Source organism: Stigmatopora argus, chromosome 6 (assembly GCF_051989625.1).
Source record: "Stigmatopora argus isolate UIUO_Sarg chromosome 6, RoL_Sarg_1.0, whole genome shotgun sequence".
In the NCBI taxonomy this organism is placed as follows: Eukaryota; Metazoa; Chordata; class Actinopteri; order Syngnathiformes; family Syngnathidae; genus Stigmatopora; species Stigmatopora argus.
The window spans coordinates 15,573,206-15,595,108 of record NC_135392.1 but is presented as its reverse complement, the minus strand read 5'-3'; the positions used below and the strand labels follow the sequence as shown (position 1 = coordinate 15,595,108).

Genomic DNA, 21,903 nt, shown 5'->3' with positions numbered 1-21,903 from the left:
ATATGATTTCATTTGATGATGGAATCTGGTCCCTGGGCCTCAAGTTTGACAGTACATACCTTTTCACATACTGTATAATTTGGCCGGTATACTTAATATGCTTTCTGTTTGGGCTATACCTTTTATAATATTGAAATCTTATTTGGCTACACAAAACCCATGCGTGAATAGCTTTGTACTATAACGTTATTGTTTTTTTCCCTCTTAGTTGCACTATCTTACATAATTTGATAAACTACCAGATTTGTGGGGTGCCTTGTAACACTTAAATACTTCAGTGAGGAACGTCAGCTTATTTGTTTTACTGTATTTTTCCTCCAACTTAAAATCAACGTTAAAGTTAAAAGACAACAATCATTGACCAGGTTATATTCTGAGGCACAATGTTTAAATTTAAACTATGAAGGCTCATATTTTATTGAAGTCATGTATTGAAAGCACTGTCCCCAAGCCAAATGGTAGTCACAAATCAAAGAAATAATGCAAAACGTTATTATTCATGACTATATGAAAAAAGAGAGCAAAAATACTGCCTGCATGGCAACTATCTCAAAAAGTATACACTTTCAAACCAGACTTGTGGGAAACATTTTTAACATAAGACACATGAATTGTTATGTGCTTGATAATTTTAGAACAAAAACCCTGCATGTATCGCTACTATCCCAAAAAGTATACACTTTCAAACCAGACTTGTGGGAAATGTTTTTAACATAAGACACTTCAATTGTTATGTGCTTGATAATTTTAGATTTCTGAAGCATTAGCTCATATAATTACCAAATCTATGCTGTCGCCAAAGCTGAATTTTGCCAAATTCTCCACTGCCAAATGTCTCTTTTGGCTAAACACTGCTCAGCCAACTTTATAGTGAGCAGACTCAACAGCCTGCTTTTAATTAATGCCAGAGCATTTTCCATAAAAAATGTTTTTTTTGTTTTATAGTCACAGGATGTCATAAAGGAAATAGCTTAATTGTTGTAGAAACGGCATGCATGCTGTTTTCTGATTATGAGTTCAGCTTCATTACTGGTCTGAACCTGCAGGTTTGTTTTTTATTCTTTTAAAATAATATGACTTTCTTCTCACAAATACACATCGCATGGTACAGTTTGTGGGTTCTAGGAATATGGTGAGTTGTGATATAGTGAAGTATAATAATTCTAGTGTATTCAAACAAAAAATATGAGTGTTTCATCAAAATCTTATATTGGTATGGAAGCTATTTAACTTGCAGTGGATTTTTTGCCTTGACATTCTCTTCTTAAGTGTTACGATCGCGCCCAGACGTCGTGGCGCGATCGGAGGGATTTGGACCCAGTGGCGGGGAAGCAGCAGGAGGCGAGACGAACTGAGCTCATGACAGTAACTTTAATTATTCAAAAGCTTTACAAAATAAAAAAGGACTTGTACATCCCAAAACGAAACAAAACCAGAGCAGGGAGAACTGTACCTTTGCGGCGATGTATGCAGTGTCACGCAGGACGATCCGACAATGGCTAACCACTTCCGTGGTGCTTAAATACACATCAGCAAGTAATCAAGGATCACTTGCAGCTGCTCTAACCTAACGGCAAGCCAGGAGGGACAAACGAGCCGCTCCTGACATTAAGGCAGGAACTTGTAGATATGTTATTTTGTTGTTGTCTAGATGGTAAATGTATTATGTTGTGTACCTTACTGTACACAAAAAATATTATGCCTGTGCAAAAAAGTCTTTCTGCTTCCATACAATGGAACATTTCATTAATGTCTCCTATTACAAGAGTGGTGGTTTACAAACCTCTCAGTAAGCACTTTGGGCTGAAGCAATTTGTCAAACAATACACATGAAACTATACACATAAAACTATAGACATGAAATGGAATTTTTTCTTTTTACCTCAGTGGATTCCCATTTGTTGATGGATGGAAGAATCTTTTCATAGTTTCTTTCCATTTATACGCTCTTTGATTATTACTGTTCAAGTGCCTTTTGCAATCCACTCTTATTGCCAACCTACTTCAGGGAAATACATTACACTCAGGGACATCACTTAATGCGTGACAGTCAGAGAAGGCTAACCAAAGGTTCACTGATCAATGTCTTCTTCCACTGGTCCTGGTGAAAAGGAACCTGGCATCTCATCAACCACATAAATAGATTTTGCTACAAAGCTAAGTTCCTTCTGGCTCTTAATATTTAATTTTAACAACACATTTCAGGCATTTCTGTGCTTACTTAAGCTCAGTAATGAATTGGTTAAATGAATTAGGTGTTGATGAATCTGAGCACCCTGACCACAGCCAATAAACCAAACCATAAAATATCCTTTGGTTATAACAAGTAATACGACTGGTCCAGTCAAGTACTAATCCATAATTTTTACGATCGCGCCGAGATGTCGTGGCACGATCGGAGGGATTTGGACCCAGTAGCGGGGAAGCAGGGGAGGACGAGACGAACTGTGCTCATGATAGTAACTTTAATGACTCAAAACGCCTTACAAAATAACAAGGACTTGTACATCCCAAAACGAAACAAAACCGGAGCATGGAGAACAGTACCTTTGCAGCGATGTATGCAGTGTCACGCAGGACGATCCGACAATGACTACTACTTCCGTGGTGCTTAAATACCCACATCAGGAAGTAATCAAGAATCACTCGCAGCTGCTCTAGCCTAACGGCAAGCCAGGAGAGACAAACGAGCTGCTCCTGACAATAATATTAATCTCCTTGCAGCAAACAACAACATACTAAATGGAGACATTTTGTACCTATTTTATGTCCAGGCTAACAAGACTGAGCTTCATTCTCTGGTCTAGTTAAGCTCAAAGTTTAGCTAAAAATGATGGTCACCCTGTCAGTTTGAAACTTAATAGAGCAGTGACGGTTTGTATAGAGTTCCACTTACGCCACAGCCCTAGTCAGTGACTCAGTGGCTAACACACTCTATATTAATTCCTTTATTCCTGCCTTTAGAGTCACTTCACTCTGAGCATGAAGGCTGAACTGATGTAGAGAAGTTGACGGCCATGACAAAATCATATCTAAGTATTTTTGACAAAAACATTCCCCCACACTTTTTTGAGAATCCAATTAATGCCTGAGGGCTATACTTTGAAATATTGACAGCGAATCACTGTTGTCGTTCATGTTACTACCTTTATTACACTGAAAAACATGAATATGGACAGAGCGGTACAAAGTGTTCGAACAAGGCAAGTTAGTAACTTAAAAAGGAAATAAATATTCAGTCTTTAAGGACTCATCTCACCCTCAGAGCAACAATTTCCTTCTGTACATTCGATAGTGCCCGTCATCAAAATTAACAAATTCAATTCTTTTAATTATTTTAAAAAGCAGTTTTTTTAGATTTGACGGGTACTCAATAAATACAGCTTGCTACAATCTGTCACCATCAAACTATGCTGTTAATTTGAAAATGCCATGATACTGTACAAGCAAGTTCTCAAAATTAATTATCAAACTTTAACCACAACAAATTAAATGTTTTTTTTATCAATTACACACTATTTTATTCTAACAATTCTATAGTTCAAGTAGTTGCTATGGTTTATTTTTGCTGCAGCTCTTATCAACCCTCATTTGATCTCTCATCTCATATTCTGAACCATTTTATCCTCAGCAGGGTCACGGAGGGTGCTGGAGCCTATCCCAGCTGACTTCGGGCCAGAAGCAGGATTTTGGAATGTGGGAGGAAACCGGAGTACCCGGAGAAAACCCACGCAGGCCTGGGAAGAACATGCAAACTCCACACAGGTGGACCGACCTGGATTTGAACCCAGGTCCCCCAATGTGAGGCCGACACGCTAACCACTCATTCGCCGGGCCGTCCCTTGCTCAACCTTATTGACCAATAAAATGTATGTATTCACACCTGCCCTGTTTGGTCCAGACCAACCCGAAAAAATACGGGGTGTGTACCTTTTGGGCTGGTGTGAATACAAACCAATGAACTGTGTGCCGACCAAACAGCCAGTCTGGGACCTCGCCGCAGAGGTGGTCTCTGTTTGCTACCCAACGGACCACGGTGCAGTTTGCTTTATGTGTGAAAGCGACCACTTTGTGTTTCGGATCAAAGTTGAAATTACCTCCTATTTGTACGTAACAGGCCTCCATAGTCACAGGCATTATGGGAAATGTTAGCATTATATTGGTTACCATAAATTGGAGTTTCACATGGAGCAATGAAGAGACAGAATGTCTTCTCAATATTTATGCATACAATTGGCATTGCATCAATACCCTCTGATTCGTCAAATGTCCCACAAACACTTGTAGTTAGATGAACCATATCAATATTAGCATTATTGCAACTCTGCGATTGGTCACCTCTGTATTTACAGTTTTACCGCACCCACACCGGTTTTTCCAGTGATTGAATGATGTTTGCACATGCATAGGTTTGTTGTCAAATCTTGTGTCGCTTGCAATGTAAAAAGGAACCGCACCAACATACTTTTGGCCCAAATGTATTTTGCTCCGGAACAAAGAAAGATAACTTTCTTGGTGGGAATAGTCCTTTATTCTGTGTATTTTTGTTACAGGTCACCTGCATCAGTCCAGGGACCCAAGACAGGGGTACACAGCAGTCATGGGACAGGGGACAGGCTGGCCTCCCATGACACTCCACAGGCTGCCCCATCCCACGGGGAGCAGGGCCACGGTCACATGTCTAGGAAGAACTTACATGTGGACGTGGTTAGCAGCCGGACTGGGAGGTCGCCTTCGGTATCCCCCGATCGGGGCTGCACCCCTACCTCTCCTTATTCTGTGCCTCAAATAGCACCCATGCCCAGCAGCAAGCTATGCCCCGTCTGTAAAACGGCCGACCTGACTGGCACTGGCGATGACAGGCCAAGCTTCAACACCTGCACTCTGTGCCGCTCCATGGTGTGCAACCAGTGTGGCTTCAACCCTAACCCTCACCTCACTGAAGTAAGAGTTAAACTTTACAATCTATTTATGGGAGAAGGTTTTCAAACAGTTAAACAATGATCTGTTTAGTTCAGATAAGTAAAAAATAGCCTATACCCCCATCATATCACATCATATGATACCCTCAGTGGTATTTTGAATATTGGATACTGTATAGAGCATGGGTGGGCAAACTATTCCACAAAGGGCCGCAGTGGGTGCGGGTTTTCATTCCAACCCATAGAGAGGGCACCTTTTCACCAATCTAGTCCCCTACTAGGGCAGTCAGGTGCTTTTTGTTTTCTGCAGAAATCTCATTGGTTAAACTCTTTGTGCTGGATCGGTTGGAACAAAAACCTGCACCCACAGCGGCCCTCGAGGACCGGTTTGCCCACCCCTGGTATAGTGTGTAAATAAATCACCTTATGGACTTATGGCATTGCCCATATGCTACAAGCACTTGGTGCAGACATCATGTACTTTTGTAAGATATTGGCCTTTCCCCACCTAGTTTTGTTAAAAACCTTATGTTCATAGCAGATGGTGGACTGGAGAGTTAATGTATGTGAAAAAAATACATAATTCATCTTCCTTTATAAGTCCAAATCTGAGGGATCATATGGATAATATTACACCTGGTTAGGTCAAAATTAAATAATAATATACAATATGTTCCACTTTTTCCTGATTCCTGACACACTTCAAGAATTGGAGTGTGTCAGGCATGTTTTTTCCCCCTGAAAAGCATAGCATTTTTAAAGTGTGAGGTTTAAGATTAATATAGGAGGGCGTTAGCGTCTTCTCTGATTGGCTGACCATGTAGCATGGTGCAGACAGTATATTCATACATTCATTCATTTTCTATAGCCCTTATCCTGACAAGGGTCACGGTGCGGGGGACACCCTGAATTGGTGGGCAGCCAATCGCAGGTTATAAGGATACGCACACACAACCATTCACGGTGACACTCATACCTAGGGACAATTTAGAGTACCCTGCATGTTTTGGGGATGTGGGTGAAAACCAGAATACCCGTGGAGAACATGAAAACTCCACCCAGGAAGGTCCGAACCTTGAATTGAACCCTCAATCTCAAAACTGTGAGGCCAACATGCTAACCACTTGTCCAGTGGACCGTCAAGCATACATTGTATTTAATATAATATGTAAAATTATGAAACATGACCAACTTTAATCGTGACTTCTGATTGGGCAAATGTTTTAAGTTCTGTTTTTCTAGTCACCTGAAAACATTGGCTCACATGTCTAAATGATATTAAAATGTAAAGTACGCTGTATATATCACTGTGAAACTCTAACTCCATCCTTCTTGGGAGACACTAATGAGCATTCAAATGACACCCTGGGATTTGACCAAATAAAGCTTTTTTATAGCCTTGCTGAACAGCTTCCCAGAAGCTCCTCATCATTGAAAGGCATCCTTAGAGTCATTGCTGTCAACAGGTAAAGGAGAAAGACTACATCCGAAAATAAATCACTTGTCTAATTTGAATTAGGCTATGCGTCACTGTGACTGTGAGTCAAGCCTTACTGTGGCATCTGTCTTAAACTTTCACATCAACTCTAGTGATTCATGATGAAAATTGCAGCCAAGTTGCACTTTCACTTAAGATGACCTGAAGGCTTGTAGAGCAGCTGCTGCAGGTTTAATAAATAAATATGTAGGGTGAGGTGTGAATGGTTGGGTTTTCAAACATTAGAAGCACAATACCTATTTGTTATTGATTATTTCATGACTGTATAGCTTGCATAAATGCATTTGCTAAAGTGCGAGGAAGTATTTGCGCCGAGTGTCACGAGCGCAAACACTGTCGTCACTGCTTTCTGGCCCACCCTTCCCACTCTATAAGTCAGTGGGTTTTCCATTTTAGCAGAGATCAATAGCACAATGGCTTTAATACACACATTTCCTGGATCCCACAATGCACTAAACAACATGTTGACGTTATTGAAACAACCCAAAAATGAGATGAAAATTACTTCTTTAAGAGCTACAAAAATGGAGACCTATTTTACAAATCCATTGGAATTGTTTTTTTGGGCTTTGGAAAGGAAAACAACTGAGTTTAATACAATACTGATATGCTCCTAAAGTACCTTGGGTCTAATTAAGATATTCCATAGGCGCACCGCTTCACTATTTCTGACGTCTGGTGCTTGTTGACCTTTTCCGAGACTTACGAGATATTGCTTACAGAAACCACAGAAATCACCATGAGGGAATGGAATTGTAAAGTTTGTCGGGTAACCAGATTTGATAACTTTATTCATCCCGTATTAGAGAGTATATATATATATATATATATACACACGTGTGTGTGTATGTATGTATATATGTAACATCAGCATATCGTACACTTATTCAGCCTGTTGTCTTCTATTCTTTTTAAATTGCCTTTCAAGATGAGATGTCTGTTGGATTAATCAAATGAATTTCCCCAAAATATGTGATTTATACTCCAGTGCGACTTATTCATGTCTTTTCCTTCTTTATTATGCATTTTTATGGCTCATGTGATTCATACTTCAGAGCAATTTTTAATCTGGAATATACATTATTATTATTATTATTATTATTCCCCGCCTCTGGCCCGGAGTCAGCTGGGATTGGCTCCAGCACCCCCTGTGACCCTACTGAGGATAAAGCGGTTCAGAAAATGCAATGAGATTGGCGGCCCGGTGGAGCGACTGGTTAGCGCGTTAGCCTCACAGCTCTGGGTCCTGGGATCAAATCCAGATCATGTCCATCTGTGTGGAGTTTGCATGTTCTCCACGTGTGTGCGCGGGTTTCCTCTGGCTACTCCGGTTTCCTCCCACATTCCAAAACATGCATGGTAGGCTAATTGGACACTCTAAATTGCCCCTAGGTATGGGTGTGAGTGTCTGTCTCCTTGTGCCCTGCGGTCAGCTGGCCCCTGATTCTGGGTGTCCTTCGCTTCTGGCCCAGAGACAGCTGGGATTGGCTCCAGCACCCCCCGCGACCCTAATGAGGATAAAGCGGTTCAGAAAATGAGATGAGATTATTATTAGTGGTAGTGATATTACGACAAATTTAAGGTTTCAAACTATTAATAAAGGAAAGTATAGACATTTAATTAGGGTAGTGGTGGTTGACTACTCAACTCATAATAAGTGCCATGATAAAGACCAAATCCCTACTACTACTGGACTGCACCTATATATTACAGAGTTATATATTTGCAATGGTATGTGCCTGTGGGATTTGCAGCTCACATGTTTGTTCACACATTACTTTGCAGGTGACATATGTCTAAGACTGAATAGAGGTTGGTCTCGCTCCGTGTGCTTTTGTGCGAATAAGTATAGGGGTAGGTGGTGTGCAGTAGTTGGAGAAAAATGTGCGGAGAACAGCCAAGGGAGATAGTAAAGAATAGCTCATGGCAGGCAGAGGAGGAGAACATGGCAGCATAGAGGACTGCGGAGGTGGATGTTATGGCTCAGCCTTGGTGAGCTTGTCAGATGCTGAGAGAGCAACTCAGTGTGAAAGCGGCCTGCCCCTGGAGATTTGAAGATTTACCACCCTAACCTATTTAGAAGAGATTTGACTTTTGCCTCACATCAAAATATCATAGGCACCTTATCATTCATTAAATTCATTTTCTGAACTGCTTTATTTTCACAAGGGTTGTGAGGGGTGCTGGAGCCTATCCTAGCTGACTTTCGGGCATGCAACGGGGGACACCCTGAATCGGTGGACAACCATGCACACTCACGCCCATACTTAGGGGCAATTTAGATTGTACGACCAGCCTACCATGCATGTCTTTGGAATGTGGGAGTAAACCGGAGTACCCAGAAGAAACCCATGCAGAACATGCAAACTCCACACAGGTGGACCGATCTGGATTTGAACTCAGAACCCAAGAACTGTGAGGCCGACGCATGAACCACTCAGTCGCCGGGCCGCCCGCATCCTATTATTTGTCACTGAAATTCAATATGGCCACAATCTCACTGATCAGTATTGATGAAGAAAGTATATACATGCAGTACAAAAATATTTATTAATGCTGTTATATAACCAATTTTTTTTAAACTTGTGATTAATTGTGGCAACACGCGCTGCTCTAGTGGCCACCAGGGACACACTGTTATTGGCCACACTGGCCGGGTGAAATCCTGGTTGTCAGGCAAAACCTAATTTTTGATTTTGATGGCAAAAATGGGGCACATATAGCGAGATTGATGAGTATTAAACTGCCTGGCCACTTGCCGCTACCCATTATGATAGTTTTTGATGGCACTCAGACGTTTCGTCGAAAGACGTTTGGTCCCCGAACAAATGGGGCGTCGACCGGACGTTTGGTAGAACGGACTCACTCTCTCTCTCTCTCTCTCTCTCTCTCTCTCTCTCTCTCTCTCTCTCATGATTATAATTTTGAGAGCAGGAGATTACCTTTCAACAGTAAACTCTCTGTCTCTCTCTCTCATAATTTGACAGCGAGCGAACCCGGCGACCAAACGTCCGGTCGACTGCCCGTCCGTTCTACCAAACGTCCGGTCGACCAAACGTCCGGGGACCAAACGTCCGGTCGACCAAACGTCCGGGGACCAAACGTCCGGGGACCAAACGTCTTTCGACGAAACGTCCGGTCACGTTTTTTTGGGATGTATGTGTCTTTGACTTTTTAGCATAAAATGTGACAATCTGAGATACATTGACCGGCGCAATATATTATAGTTTCCTAATACAGTAATACCTTGAGATACGAGCTTACTGTGTTCCAGGCCCGAGCTCGTATGTCGATTTACTCCTATCTCAAATCAACGTTTCCCATCGAAATGAACTAAATACAACTTAATTTGTTCCCACTCTCTGAAAAAACACTAAAAAACAGGATATTACAATGGAAAAACATTTTTATTGATTCTAATTCCTCATCTACTAACAGAGTAACAAATAACTAGTGGTTATGATGTTTAACACTAATATAAGACATTATTCAGTACAACGCAGAGTGCGCGGAGTGGAGACTTATTTTTCTTCTTCTGGCTTGGCTCTCATGTTTTTCGATTATTTCGTGCTTAATATCGATTGTCATCATACGCCTTTGCTTCGCACTACCCTTCACTGCACCTGCTTGCTTCAGGCCATTGTTTAGCCCTTAATTCTGCACTGACTAACGCAAAAAAACACTGAAAAAATGCAACGTTCCACCCAGTGGTCATAGAAATCATTACACGAGGGAGATGCGGCGAGAAAGACACTGCGCTGAAATCATAAGCGGCCTCTTGCGTATCGGCCACCTGGCTGTCTGTATGCTCGTATTTCAAAATTTGTCTCGTATCTCAAGGCAAATATTTGCTCGGAATTTTACTCGGTATCTCAAATGGCTCGTATGTTTGGGCACTCGTACGTCAAGGTATTACTATATGAAAGTTAGAATTAAATTATTTTACATTTCATATTACATTAATTCTTTTCTATGCGAAGATTAGTTTTTGCATTTTAATGTCACAAGTGTTTCAAGTAAGGCAGACCAGGGAAAGAGTGTTTAGCACGTTCGCCTCACAATTTTGAGATTGAGGATTCACCCCCCGGTGCGTTCCGACATTTCTTTGTGGAATTTGCATGATCACCCCTATGTTTTCTCTGGATACTTTGCTCCCAAACACAAACGTGGTAGGCTGGTTGAAGATGATAGGTATGACTTTTAGTGTGAATGGTTGTCTGTCTCCTTGTGCCCTGCAATTGGCTGGCAACCAATTCAGGGTGTACCCAGCCTTCTGCCCATAGTTATGCTCTAGTGCTCTGCACAACCCTTGTGAGCATAATCAGTACAGAAAATGAATACATAAAAAAAGAATATTGTCAATTGTGCCAAGATAACACAAATGCAATTATTCAATACTCTTGACTGTTATTAAGACTAATCCTAAATATCAATTTAAATTTAGCTAAATCTGGCAGTGTTCTGCTGGCATCAATTTCAATATGGAACAGATTATTTCAATTTCACACTATTCTCTATTGAAAATAATCACCATTGTCATCAATATTGCAAACAAATCAGTTCTTGACAAGAATCTTGGCACAGTTTCGTTCACAGGTTTTCTCCAATGTTCTACTGTCATTTGTGGTTTTATTTATTCAACATGCTTTAGATTACCAAGACACTTTGTACCTACCCAATCAGTGCTGAAAAGGATTTCCCATTAATTTACCAAAAGATTGCATTGCTGATTAACACGGTGATAACACACAAACATTTCATATTGTATTGAGATGTTCTCATCCCAGTGACTTGGATGTTGGTTTAAAAATATATATATATATTTTTCCACCTATGAGCTCAACATGATGAAATTGAAGCAACAATTTTTTTCTAATTAACTCACAATTTGTTCATGCCCATCAATGAACTGCCCTATTAATTTTACCCATTACTTTATTGAACATACTGATCTGCTGATGAGAAACAATATACAGACAGTTTCAGGTCTGTTAGTCACAGTGCCAATGATGTCACTGCAGACATAATGGGGGTAATATCAAGGTGTATGTGTGAGTCACAGCAATATGCATAGTATAGCTATATGTACCTGCATACAGTACAGTATATACACACAGGTAAGAAGATGTATTTGGGGTAGAATGTAATTGGTCACCCCGTGAACCTGACAAGGAAAAGCAGTGTTGCTGATGAATAAATGAATGTAGTTGGTCATTATTTCAGAAGGAAATACGTATAAAAATGGCAAGGAATGGAGACTATTACAAAAAAAACCTAGGCTCCATGGGGTAAAGCAGCCCAGAACGTCCCAAATGACATTGTTGTCGCCACTATAAAATAGAGGAACATGTGCTTTATAATTGGTTCACCTTCTATTAATGGCGTTTACCTAAACGAATAATTGGTTGTGAGATGTCTCTGTAGAAAGAAAAAGAGTGAACCATAATAAAAATGCTGGGATGACAAAAGATGAAACATTATTAAAAAACATCATCTCCATAACATTAAAATCTGTGGACTCTTTCATGGATGTGATGCAACTGTGTTCGACATTATAATTATTTTTTGTGAAAGTGCAAAACTCCCTACATCTATTAGGGAATTTGGCTGACTAGGTGCTGTCAAGTACCAAGTCTATTCTTGAAGATACACATGGCATATCATCATTGGTTGGAAACTCAGTCTAAAGAATATTCCTGCTGAGATCCATCAATCCGTCCATTATCCATTCCTCTCTCCATTATCCATCCATTCCTCCATAACTCCCTCCATCTCTAACCTCCAACCCTCCCTCCATCACTTCCTCCATCCATCAATCATCTATCATCCACCCATCCATCCGTCCCTCCCTCCATCCATCAATCATCTATCCATCCCCCCCATCCATCCACCCATCCATCCATCCATCCATCCATCCATCCGTCCCTCGCTCCATCCATCAATCATCTATCCATCCATATATTTACCACCCATGAAAGCTAGAATTTCAAAAACTTTGTATGCTATTGAGAGTTTCTTGGAACTGCCGCTTTCTTTAGTCTTTCTTCTAACTAACAATCCCAACAGCTATGGAATAGATTTTACAAAAGATGCCACGCAAAAAGACTGCTGATGAACTTTACAGCGTGAATCATCAGCATTATTCTCCCATCCAGTATGTAACTAAAATAAATTAATTACTATGTGGCCACATAGTGGACTGACAATACTTACATTCATTCATTCATTTTCGGAACTGCTTATTCTCATAAGGGTCACGGGGGGTGCTGGAGCCTATCCCAACTGACTTTGGGCCAGAGGCGGGAGACACTCTGAATCGGTGGCCAGCCAATTACAGGGCACAAGGGGACGGACACCCATTCGCACTCACACTCATACCTAGGGGCAATTTAGAGTGTCCAATCAGCCTACCCTACCATGCATGTTTTTGGAATGTGGGAGGAAACCGGGGTACCCAGAGAAAACCCACACAAGTCCAGGGAGAATTAGCAAATTCCCCACAGGAGGACCGAGCTGAGTTCGAACCCAGGACCCCAGAACTCTGAGGCAGATGCATCCGCTGGGCTGCCCACAATACTTAAAACAAAGCGAAATTTCCAGAATTTGTTTTTGCATTATTACCTTCAATACCCATTTTGGTTGTCAAAGAAATTGTCAACTCTTTATTAAATGAGACAAAACAAGCTCTTGAAGAATACTACATAAAATTGAAGAATACTACATAAAATAACTTGCATGCACAGTTCAAATATCTGATGGCTGATTCTAAGAAGTCCTTGTCTAGTGATGATAGAAAAAATACCCAAGTAAAACATGAGCCACGGGTAAAGATGAGGCAGTAGAGCCCAAAATTGTATATTTATGGCCAGCTATGTGTGTAAAACTTGAAAATGTTCATTTCTGTCATAAAGACACTGACAGGACTCCAGAAATTTCATTTCATAACATGGGTTTATTGTCCCTCTGGGTAGTGGGGCGCCTAACTCCTTCAAACTCATTTAAATATTGAACTTCACGCTTCTTCAGTCTACATTGAGCCCTTGTGGCATTCCATCTTCGGTCATGTATGCATCAACTTTTCATATCTAGAACCCGGGCAGCATGGTGAAAGAGTGTAGAGTTTGCATGTTCTCTATGGGCTTGTGTGGATTTTTTCTGGGTAGTCTGATTTACTCCCACATCTCAAAAGGGTGTATGGTAGGCTGGTTGAACTCTCTTAATTGTCCCTATATATGAGTGTGAGCGAAAAAGATTTCTGTTTCATTGTGCCCTGTGATTGGCTGGCAACAATTTCAGGGTCTCCTCCGCCTACTACTCATAGTTAGATAGGCTCCAGCTCCCCAGCGACCCTTGTAAGCGGTATGGAAAATGAATGAATCTAGAATCTGAATACAGCTGTTTTTCTTTGACTTTGAGTGTGTTGCAAACAGCAGACAATATATGAAAGATATTTATAAGTTTGATTTTTATTCCCAATGGTTTTATAGCTCTCCACTGTAATTAACTAAGAAATATTTCATAGCAAATGAGAGAACAAACTTCAAAGAGAATATCTTCATAATTTATGTCCAACAGTCCATGTTATCCTCTGATATGTTGTAAATGTCAATGTTAAGCAGATTCGTCTATAATGTCAAGCTGCAGCTTTAAGTGGACAAACATTCTGAATTGGGTCAAGAATTCATATGAGACCTTACATTCTGAATTTTGCATACACTTAAATATGTTGCAGGGAAAACTGCCTGTACGTAAATCTGGGACACAGGTTTAATTATCATAACTCATTGCATTTAAAGTTTTTTCATAATACAGTGCAGTTGAAAAGGGCTAACAAATATAAAGAGAAAACTTATGTCATGATTTTTGTTGTAGTTAATCAACTAATTTCCACAGACTTCACATTTGGAGGCTTATTTGTCATTGACCTAGCTACATATTTTTTATTTTTGGCTATGTACATGTGTTTATATCTAATGCCAAGTTATGCGTTGCATTATTTCGAATTAAGGTAAAAGGAAACGTGTAAAGTGTAAACGGGAAGTGTTTTCTCCTGCAGAAATTGAGATTTCTTTATTGCACAAGTATCCATATAGACATTAAATTGATCTAATTTATAAAAATTAAAAAGACGTTCAGACTACTCTAAAGTATGCTGAGGAAAACCTTGACCCCCTGCTGTCCCACCAACACATCAGCATAGCTTTAAGCTATTTCATTATTACACACATAACCACCGTGCCCATTTTCACACATAAACCAAGACTATTGAGTTCATTAGTAAAGTAGAGATTAACGCAGATAGAGAGTGAAGAAGCATCTGTGAAGAATTTCAATGTGTTTTGGTCTAATTTGAAAGGGACTAATGTGCTGCTGAATTCCAAGTAACCCGATTGCATTGTGAGCTCAAAGAAAGACTTTATCCTATTATTTTCTGCTTAAGTTCTTGATGCATTAAGATTCTGTGAGGTGAGACCTTACTTTGATCACCTTATTCAAGCTTTTTACTGCTCTACGTGTAGCAGACAAATATAAAACATCACATACACAATAGAAATCATGCCTCAGAGCAGTAAAAACATCAAATCGATCAATTTAGTTTTATACGGTATTGTAAGTTTTAGTTTCAGAATATCCTGTAAATTGGCTCTATACCAGTTCACAGCTTTTTGCATACTAGATATCTAACTGTATCATGTTTTAGTCATTGCAGCAGTTTGAGAAAAATATAGGTTTTCTTTCATTTTTAAAGATTCATATTAAAATATTATTACCACAAGAGTGGATAAATATGAACATAATTTACCACTACATATTCATGGTCTGCAATGATATAGTATTTTATTTTTTACAGAATCACAAGGCCAAAGCATCCTTTTTGGTATTCTCACATTGACTACCTTAAGATTTATGGCTGAATTCAGTTTGTTTTCATGCCTTGATAAAATAACCCTGAATATTAGTAATCACACAAAATGACAACAATAAAATAACAGCTTACAAGTTCTACTGGAAATATGCAATACAGTATGAGGAATGTAGATAAAGTACAGACATATTGATGGTGAAGTAAAAAGAAAAAACACAGCATGAGGAGCCATTGTGGGCAGTGTTCGTTTTCTCTTCGATAGAGATCAGATTTCATAAAGATCCACATGATTGCCTCATAACAAGGGGGACGCAGAGAGAAATGAAAAGGGCCAGATGAGGCGGATGAAGGCAGAGCCATGATGAAAGTGATAAATAGTTGGTAGCTGTCCCTGTAGCTGCAATGTCTGTTTTCCTTTTGTTGTTGTTTTTTCACCCCTGAATGAGCTTAACTTATTTGATTATCCCAACTGTAATTTGGAGAAGAAAAATAGAGACAATGGCAGTGACAGAAAGAGGATTTTCTTTTTGGGATTCTCTGATTAGATAATGTTTTGTTGCTCCACATTCAGTCTGGCATACTTCAAAGATTTTTATTGTTGACAGAGAGAGAAGGATGACCTAGTCACTCTTTGTATTTAAGATGAGCATGAGACGAGACAGGGGCTCAGTTACTGCTGTGTACGTGACTTATCCTGACCTATTCAATAAATGAGTGACAATTATTGTAACATCCGTGTTTGCATTTTAATACGTATATTGTACTCATATCATACACCTATCACTTTAATCTGGCTGTTTTGACCCTTTTCTATTGACCTAATTCTTTTTGCCTTAGTTTGAGTTAGTTCAAGTGATTAATGCACCTGATAAAGTGCCACTCCCATGTATGGCAAATATCATTTTCGTCAAATGCAGGAGAGATTTGTGAGAATTAGAGAAGCATGAGGACTGAGAGTCAGTATTGTCATTTTTGTGATCTTGTAGTCGGGTTGCCCGGCGGATGAGTGGTTAGCACCTCAGCCTCAGAGTGGGGCATCTGGGTTCAAATCCAGGTTGGTCCGCCTGTGTGGTGTTTGCATGTTCTCCCCGGGCCTGCGTGGATTTTCTCTTGGTACTCAGGTTCCCTCCCAGATTCCAAAGACATGCATGGTTGGCTAATTGAACACTAAATTGCCCCTAGGTATGAGTGTGAGCGTGAACGGTTGTTTGCCTCCTTGTGCCCTGCGATTGGCTGACCACCAATTCAGGGTGTCCCCCACCTCTGGCCCGAAGTCAGCTGGGATAGACTCCAGCACCCCTTGCGACACTAGTGAGGATAAAGTGGTTCAGAAGTTGAGATGAGCGATGTTAGCATTAGTGATTTTTTTTGTGTGGTAATAATGTTGTGAACCTTTCTTACTGTATGTACTATATGATAAATGTTACATGAAAACAAGTCAGGCATAAAATACATTCTGTACAAACTGTTGCTGACATTTTTATAGAAGGGGGATATTTGGTTCAACTTTATTATGCTGTCCATACTGTGTAGTCCATGTAAATTTGGTTGATTAGATTGTCTCTTGAAATTAACAGTTCCCCATTTGCATATTGCTCAGCGGACAGAATCCATCGCTTCCTGGATATTCACTTACCATAATATTTTTCCCATGTTTATTTCAGGTGCAGGAGTGGCTATGCCTGAATTGTCAGATGCAGAGAGCATTGGGTATGGATATGACCACACCACGTTCCAAAAGTCAACAACAGATAAACTCTCCTTCTCATGCTGCCAAACCAGAACTCAAACCAGATCCTTCTTCTCAGATGACACCACAGACAAGTCCTCAGATTAGGCCCGGACAGCCACACCAAGATCCTGGTACTTCAAAACAGACTGGCCCAGCTCAGCAACCAATAAAGTTGCCTCCAGGAGCAGTGCCTCTCCCTGGCATGGCCAAAGCGCCGTCCCAGCCCGATTTGTCCCGGAACACCCCTGTCCACCAAACCCACCACCCCCGCCAAGACCATACACGCAGCGCAGGCAGCTCTCCTTCCCGACAGCCCCCTCCCCCCGAGCAGACTTTTGGGAAATTATTTGGCTTTGGTGCTTCTCTTCTTAACCAAGCCACTACACTTATATCTGAGACCACTCAACCCCAACAGCAACCCGCAAAACAGGCCCCCAAACCAGGTGGACAACATGGTCCAGGACCTGGGGCACCTAAACATTCGGAACCTCGATCTGCTCAACAAGGGTCTCGATCTCCACCTCAGCACCAAACCACGCCTCCAGACTCTTCCAAACCCAAAGTTTCATGTCCTCTTTGCAAGATGCTCCTTAACATTGGCAACACAACTGAACAACCCAACTATAACACTTGTACCCAATGCCACTCCAAGGTGTGCAACAAGTGTGGATTCAACCCTACTCCACACCTAGTTGAGGTAAGAAGATCTGTGTCCTATTTTATTCCAGAAGGTCATGTGGTTGTGAATTTGTGGCTGGCAGTTGTCAATGACAAAATGGTAAAATTCTATGTGGATTATGAATTGCTTGGATAGGCGCAATGTAGAAGGCAATTGCTTCTTTTTTATACCTCCCCTTGCTTCTGCCCGTTTCGTGCTCCATCAGAAGATCTTTGTGGAATTTACTGAGTCATGTCTCGCTAGTGACACACATAATCCCCCTGAATTTACAGATTATTATTGGATGGAATTTATAATATAACACTTAGATGTACTGTATGGTATAACAATTGATCAGTCAATGTCAATAATCAGGCAAATTATAAAACTACCAAAAGTATTTGTTCATTCATTCATTTTCTGAACCGCTTATCCTCACATGTGGCGGGGGTGCTGGAGCGTATCCCAGCTACCTACGGGCAGTTAGATCTAATTCCCCTTATTATATCCTAATATAATTACTATCTTTTTCAGATGAGAAGCCTTTATTTTTCTCTCTCAGTTTGTACCCTGCAGATTTAATATTAGAGCAGATTTTTATGCATTTTTTGGTGGGAGATAGGAACAAACAAGCTTCTTATCTTCTTAATAAAAATAAAAAAGTGGCTTTTTCATTTCGCTCCACAGCTCAGTGTATCATGATGACATTGCCGCTTAGAGTAGGTGTTCTATTATCACACCCTCTTAATTCCACTAGGTATCTGTGCACGCTCAGTTCATATTATAGTCTCTAAACACACCCTTAGCTAGTAATGGGCTTGATTTGCGAGAAAACTTGATACTTTAGTTTCCTGATGGTCTTATTACTTCAGTAGTTCACTCGCCTGACTTTGGTGCGGGTAGGTGCGGGCTTAATTCCCGCTGGTGGTGGTATGATTGTGAGTGCGAATGTCAGGCGAGTGAACCACTACAGCATCAGGTGGCTTTCTTGTTTTGTTTCTCAATTATTATTGAAACATCTGTACTCTATGTTTTGCATTTCACCATGACAGCTCAGAATCTTGTGAGACTGCTGTCAGCATGAACATTAAGCAGGAATATTATTTTGTCAAATACAAGTTTTTACAGAGTGGCTGAGCGGCTAGCTCTGGGGACCTAGGTTCAAATCCAGGTCGGTCCACCTGTGTGGAGTTTGCATGTTCTCCCCGGGCCAGCGTGGGTTTCCTCTGGGTACTCCAGTTTCCTACTACATTCCAAAAACATGCATGGTAGGCTGATTGGACACTCCAAATTGCCTCTAGGTATGGGTATGGGTGTGAGTGTGCATGGTTTTCCGTTTCCTTGTGCCCTGCGATCGGGTGGCTACCAATTCAAGGTGTCCCCCGCCTCGTGCCCGAAGTCAGCTGGGATAGGCTCTATAAACCCCCATGAGCCTTGTGAGGATAAGAGGTTCATAAAATGAATAAATGAATGACACGATTGGACATGAAAATTAAAACAGTTCCGAGCTAAGAGTGAGTGCATTATTTTGATACTGTTTTCTAAGTCTCGTCGCTTTTCCTCGAGTAATCAATTTGCACCTGGAAGTAACTTAGTTTCCAATTTATTTTTCTAGTGCTGTCTTTTTCCCAGGTAGGTAGGCTAAAATTGGTAACAAACGAAATGTGCATCAACTTCGAAAAGCTAAGATTATAAACATGTCAAATTATGCAAATAAAATCCAGTTCAATGACAGGAATAATAACAGGCATTCTCTAAGGCATTTCTTTGTGACAAGCTCATCTTGTCTGGTTGTCAGAAGCACCAGGACAGACCATTCATATATCACTATGGAAACAGCATAATGGTTTGTTCTACCAGACGCCTCTTTCATGCTTCCCTGCTTATCAGCTAACAATCTTGCAAACTTTTAGATGACTTTTACTCTGTTATTTTGTGGGTTGTTTTTTCTGCTCCATTTGGTTCATTCTGAAGCTCATTCCAGAAAACGGTGCATTATCTTATACAGCCGTGAAATGCGTTTTGTCTGTTTCAAGCAAAGTGGCAGGTAAGAAAGTAAGACAAGGTTCTGAATTTCAAATCCATTTTATTTCCATAGTTTGTTTGACACAGCCTCTGCAAACGTCACTCGCCTCAGTCTTTATCATCCCTTGCATACAAAATTGAAGTTGTCCGTTTCAAATGGGATTTTGTCGGACAGTTAAAAAAACACTTGCATTATTTCCACAGCTTGCTACGAGCGGCACCTCATCTAGTTTGTATAGCCCATTTACATTTATTTGCACTCCCAGCATCATGGACTCATTATTTAAATGTGTGATGAATATCAATTTTTGCACGGCTCCATACCACTGAATGGGTTTTCAATTGTGCGTTATTATGATTGTTTCTAGAAAGGAAAATACATTTCATAAACATGTGTAGAAACTGTAGTATTGCAGTTTGTCAAAAAGTATTAGTTATGATGTGTTTATAATAAAAGAATTCAGACGCTGATAACAATAAATTTTGTTATTGAAATTCCCCAGACAATAAATTACCAAATGACAAACTAACAAAAGTATGACAGTCATATTGGCGTTTGACTGATACGTCAAATACGTGCACAAATATAGTTACATCATGTGTTTAGACATGCATGATTCATCTTCAGACATATTTTTGGCAACCCTTCCTTTAATCTGTGACTAGATAATGAGTGCCAGCATCTTTGTGAAGAAAATGAGCGGAGGAGGAGAGATGCGATCGAGGTGATAAATGGAAAGTGAAAATCTGAGAAAAGGAGTTCGGGGTTGTTGCGTTGCAGAATATTCCTCATCAATTAATGGCCAAAGTTATATGTGGCTTATACAATATATGAGATGTCCTTGTGTTGAAAGTCCCGCCTGTGTTACGCCTCTCAAGGAGATTAAGAGCAACCATGTCTTGTTTTTCTATTCCCTCAAGTGTACAATGTGATAAATGCATCTTCATCCTTTCAGGAACTGAGGAGAGCAGATACAGCCAAGTGAATGCTAAACTTTGGCTCTCTATTATAAAAACATCCTACCGGTATATTGAAATGTGTGCTTGATGTAATAATGCATGTTTCAGTTGACCTGAATGTTTTTCCATACCATTATTCGTCCACAACGGTGCACAAATAAGACATGATCAAAGCTTTTAAGATATAGACCCAGGGGCTGAGGCACTTAAAACATCATTAGTAAAAAGACAGAGTTTTTCTCTGAGTAGATGAAAATATGTAGACAAACATAGTTCATCAATTATTCAATGAGGGAGAACATTATAAATAGTTCATGCTGTGTGGAGAAGAGAGAGAGTTGTGTTTGATTTCTCATGCCACTTAAGGTCAATGTGTTTGTCTATGTGCCTTTGCATTAGAATATAATTGATCGTATAAGTATAATATGTATCTGTATATATATATATATATATATATATATATATATATATATATATATATATATATATAGTTCATGCAGTGTGGAGAAGAGAGAAAGAGAGAGTTGTGTTTGATTACTCATGCCACTTAAGGTCAATGTGTATGTCTATGTGCCTTTGCATTAGAATGTAATTGATATATATATATATATATATATATATATATATATATATATATATATATATATATATATATATATATATATATATATATATATATACATATCAATTACATTCTAATGCAAAGGCACATAGACATACACATTGACCTTAAGTGGCAGTTAATCATAGATATTAATTAACTAACTAAACCTGCCTTTACTGATACAAATCAGACTACCAATATTCTGGTTTAAACCTACATTCATTAATTTTCCATACCACTTATTCAACAAGCATTGTGGTGATTTAAACATTGTAAACTAAATTTTATATGGTGCATTAGACTTATAAGTCCAGCAGAGTGAAGGGCTCACTTGTATTTTCATTCTTTAATATGGTCAGCTGTGAAAAGGTAATTATCATCTACATAATAGCACTTTGTATTATTTAACACCAGCTGCAATAACTATGCGTCATCTCAGTTTGTATGTTAAGAACTCAGGATGTTTTACAGCACAGTAAATGTTTAGCACATGGTGAAATTTAATGAAGACCTCTATATACCACATCGTATGGAAGTAAATCCATCTTTTAAACATCAAATTTATTTTAACAACATTTTTGGAGTATTGACACTGTTTCCTAAGCTAATTATGTGATTATCCTAAACAGTTAGCTACA

General features: G+C 39.8%; 1 protein-coding gene across 5 annotated transcripts in view; it reads left to right on the top strand.

The window, feature by feature from the left end:
* bsnb (bassoon (presynaptic cytomatrix protein) b) overlaps positions 1-21,903 on the top strand; it is a 64,132-nt gene that overhangs the window by 2,637 nt on the left and 39,592 nt on the right. For all 5 annotated transcript variants that reach the window (XM_077602412.1, XM_077602411.1, XM_077602410.1 and 2 more), the window contains exons 2-3: positions 4,554-4,944; positions 16,951-17,715. In XM_077602412.1, coding sequence (XP_077458538.1) covers positions 4,554-4,944; positions 16,951-17,715 — 1,156 coding nt within the window. The remainder of the gene's footprint in view (positions 1-4,553; positions 4,945-16,950; positions 17,716-21,903) is intronic.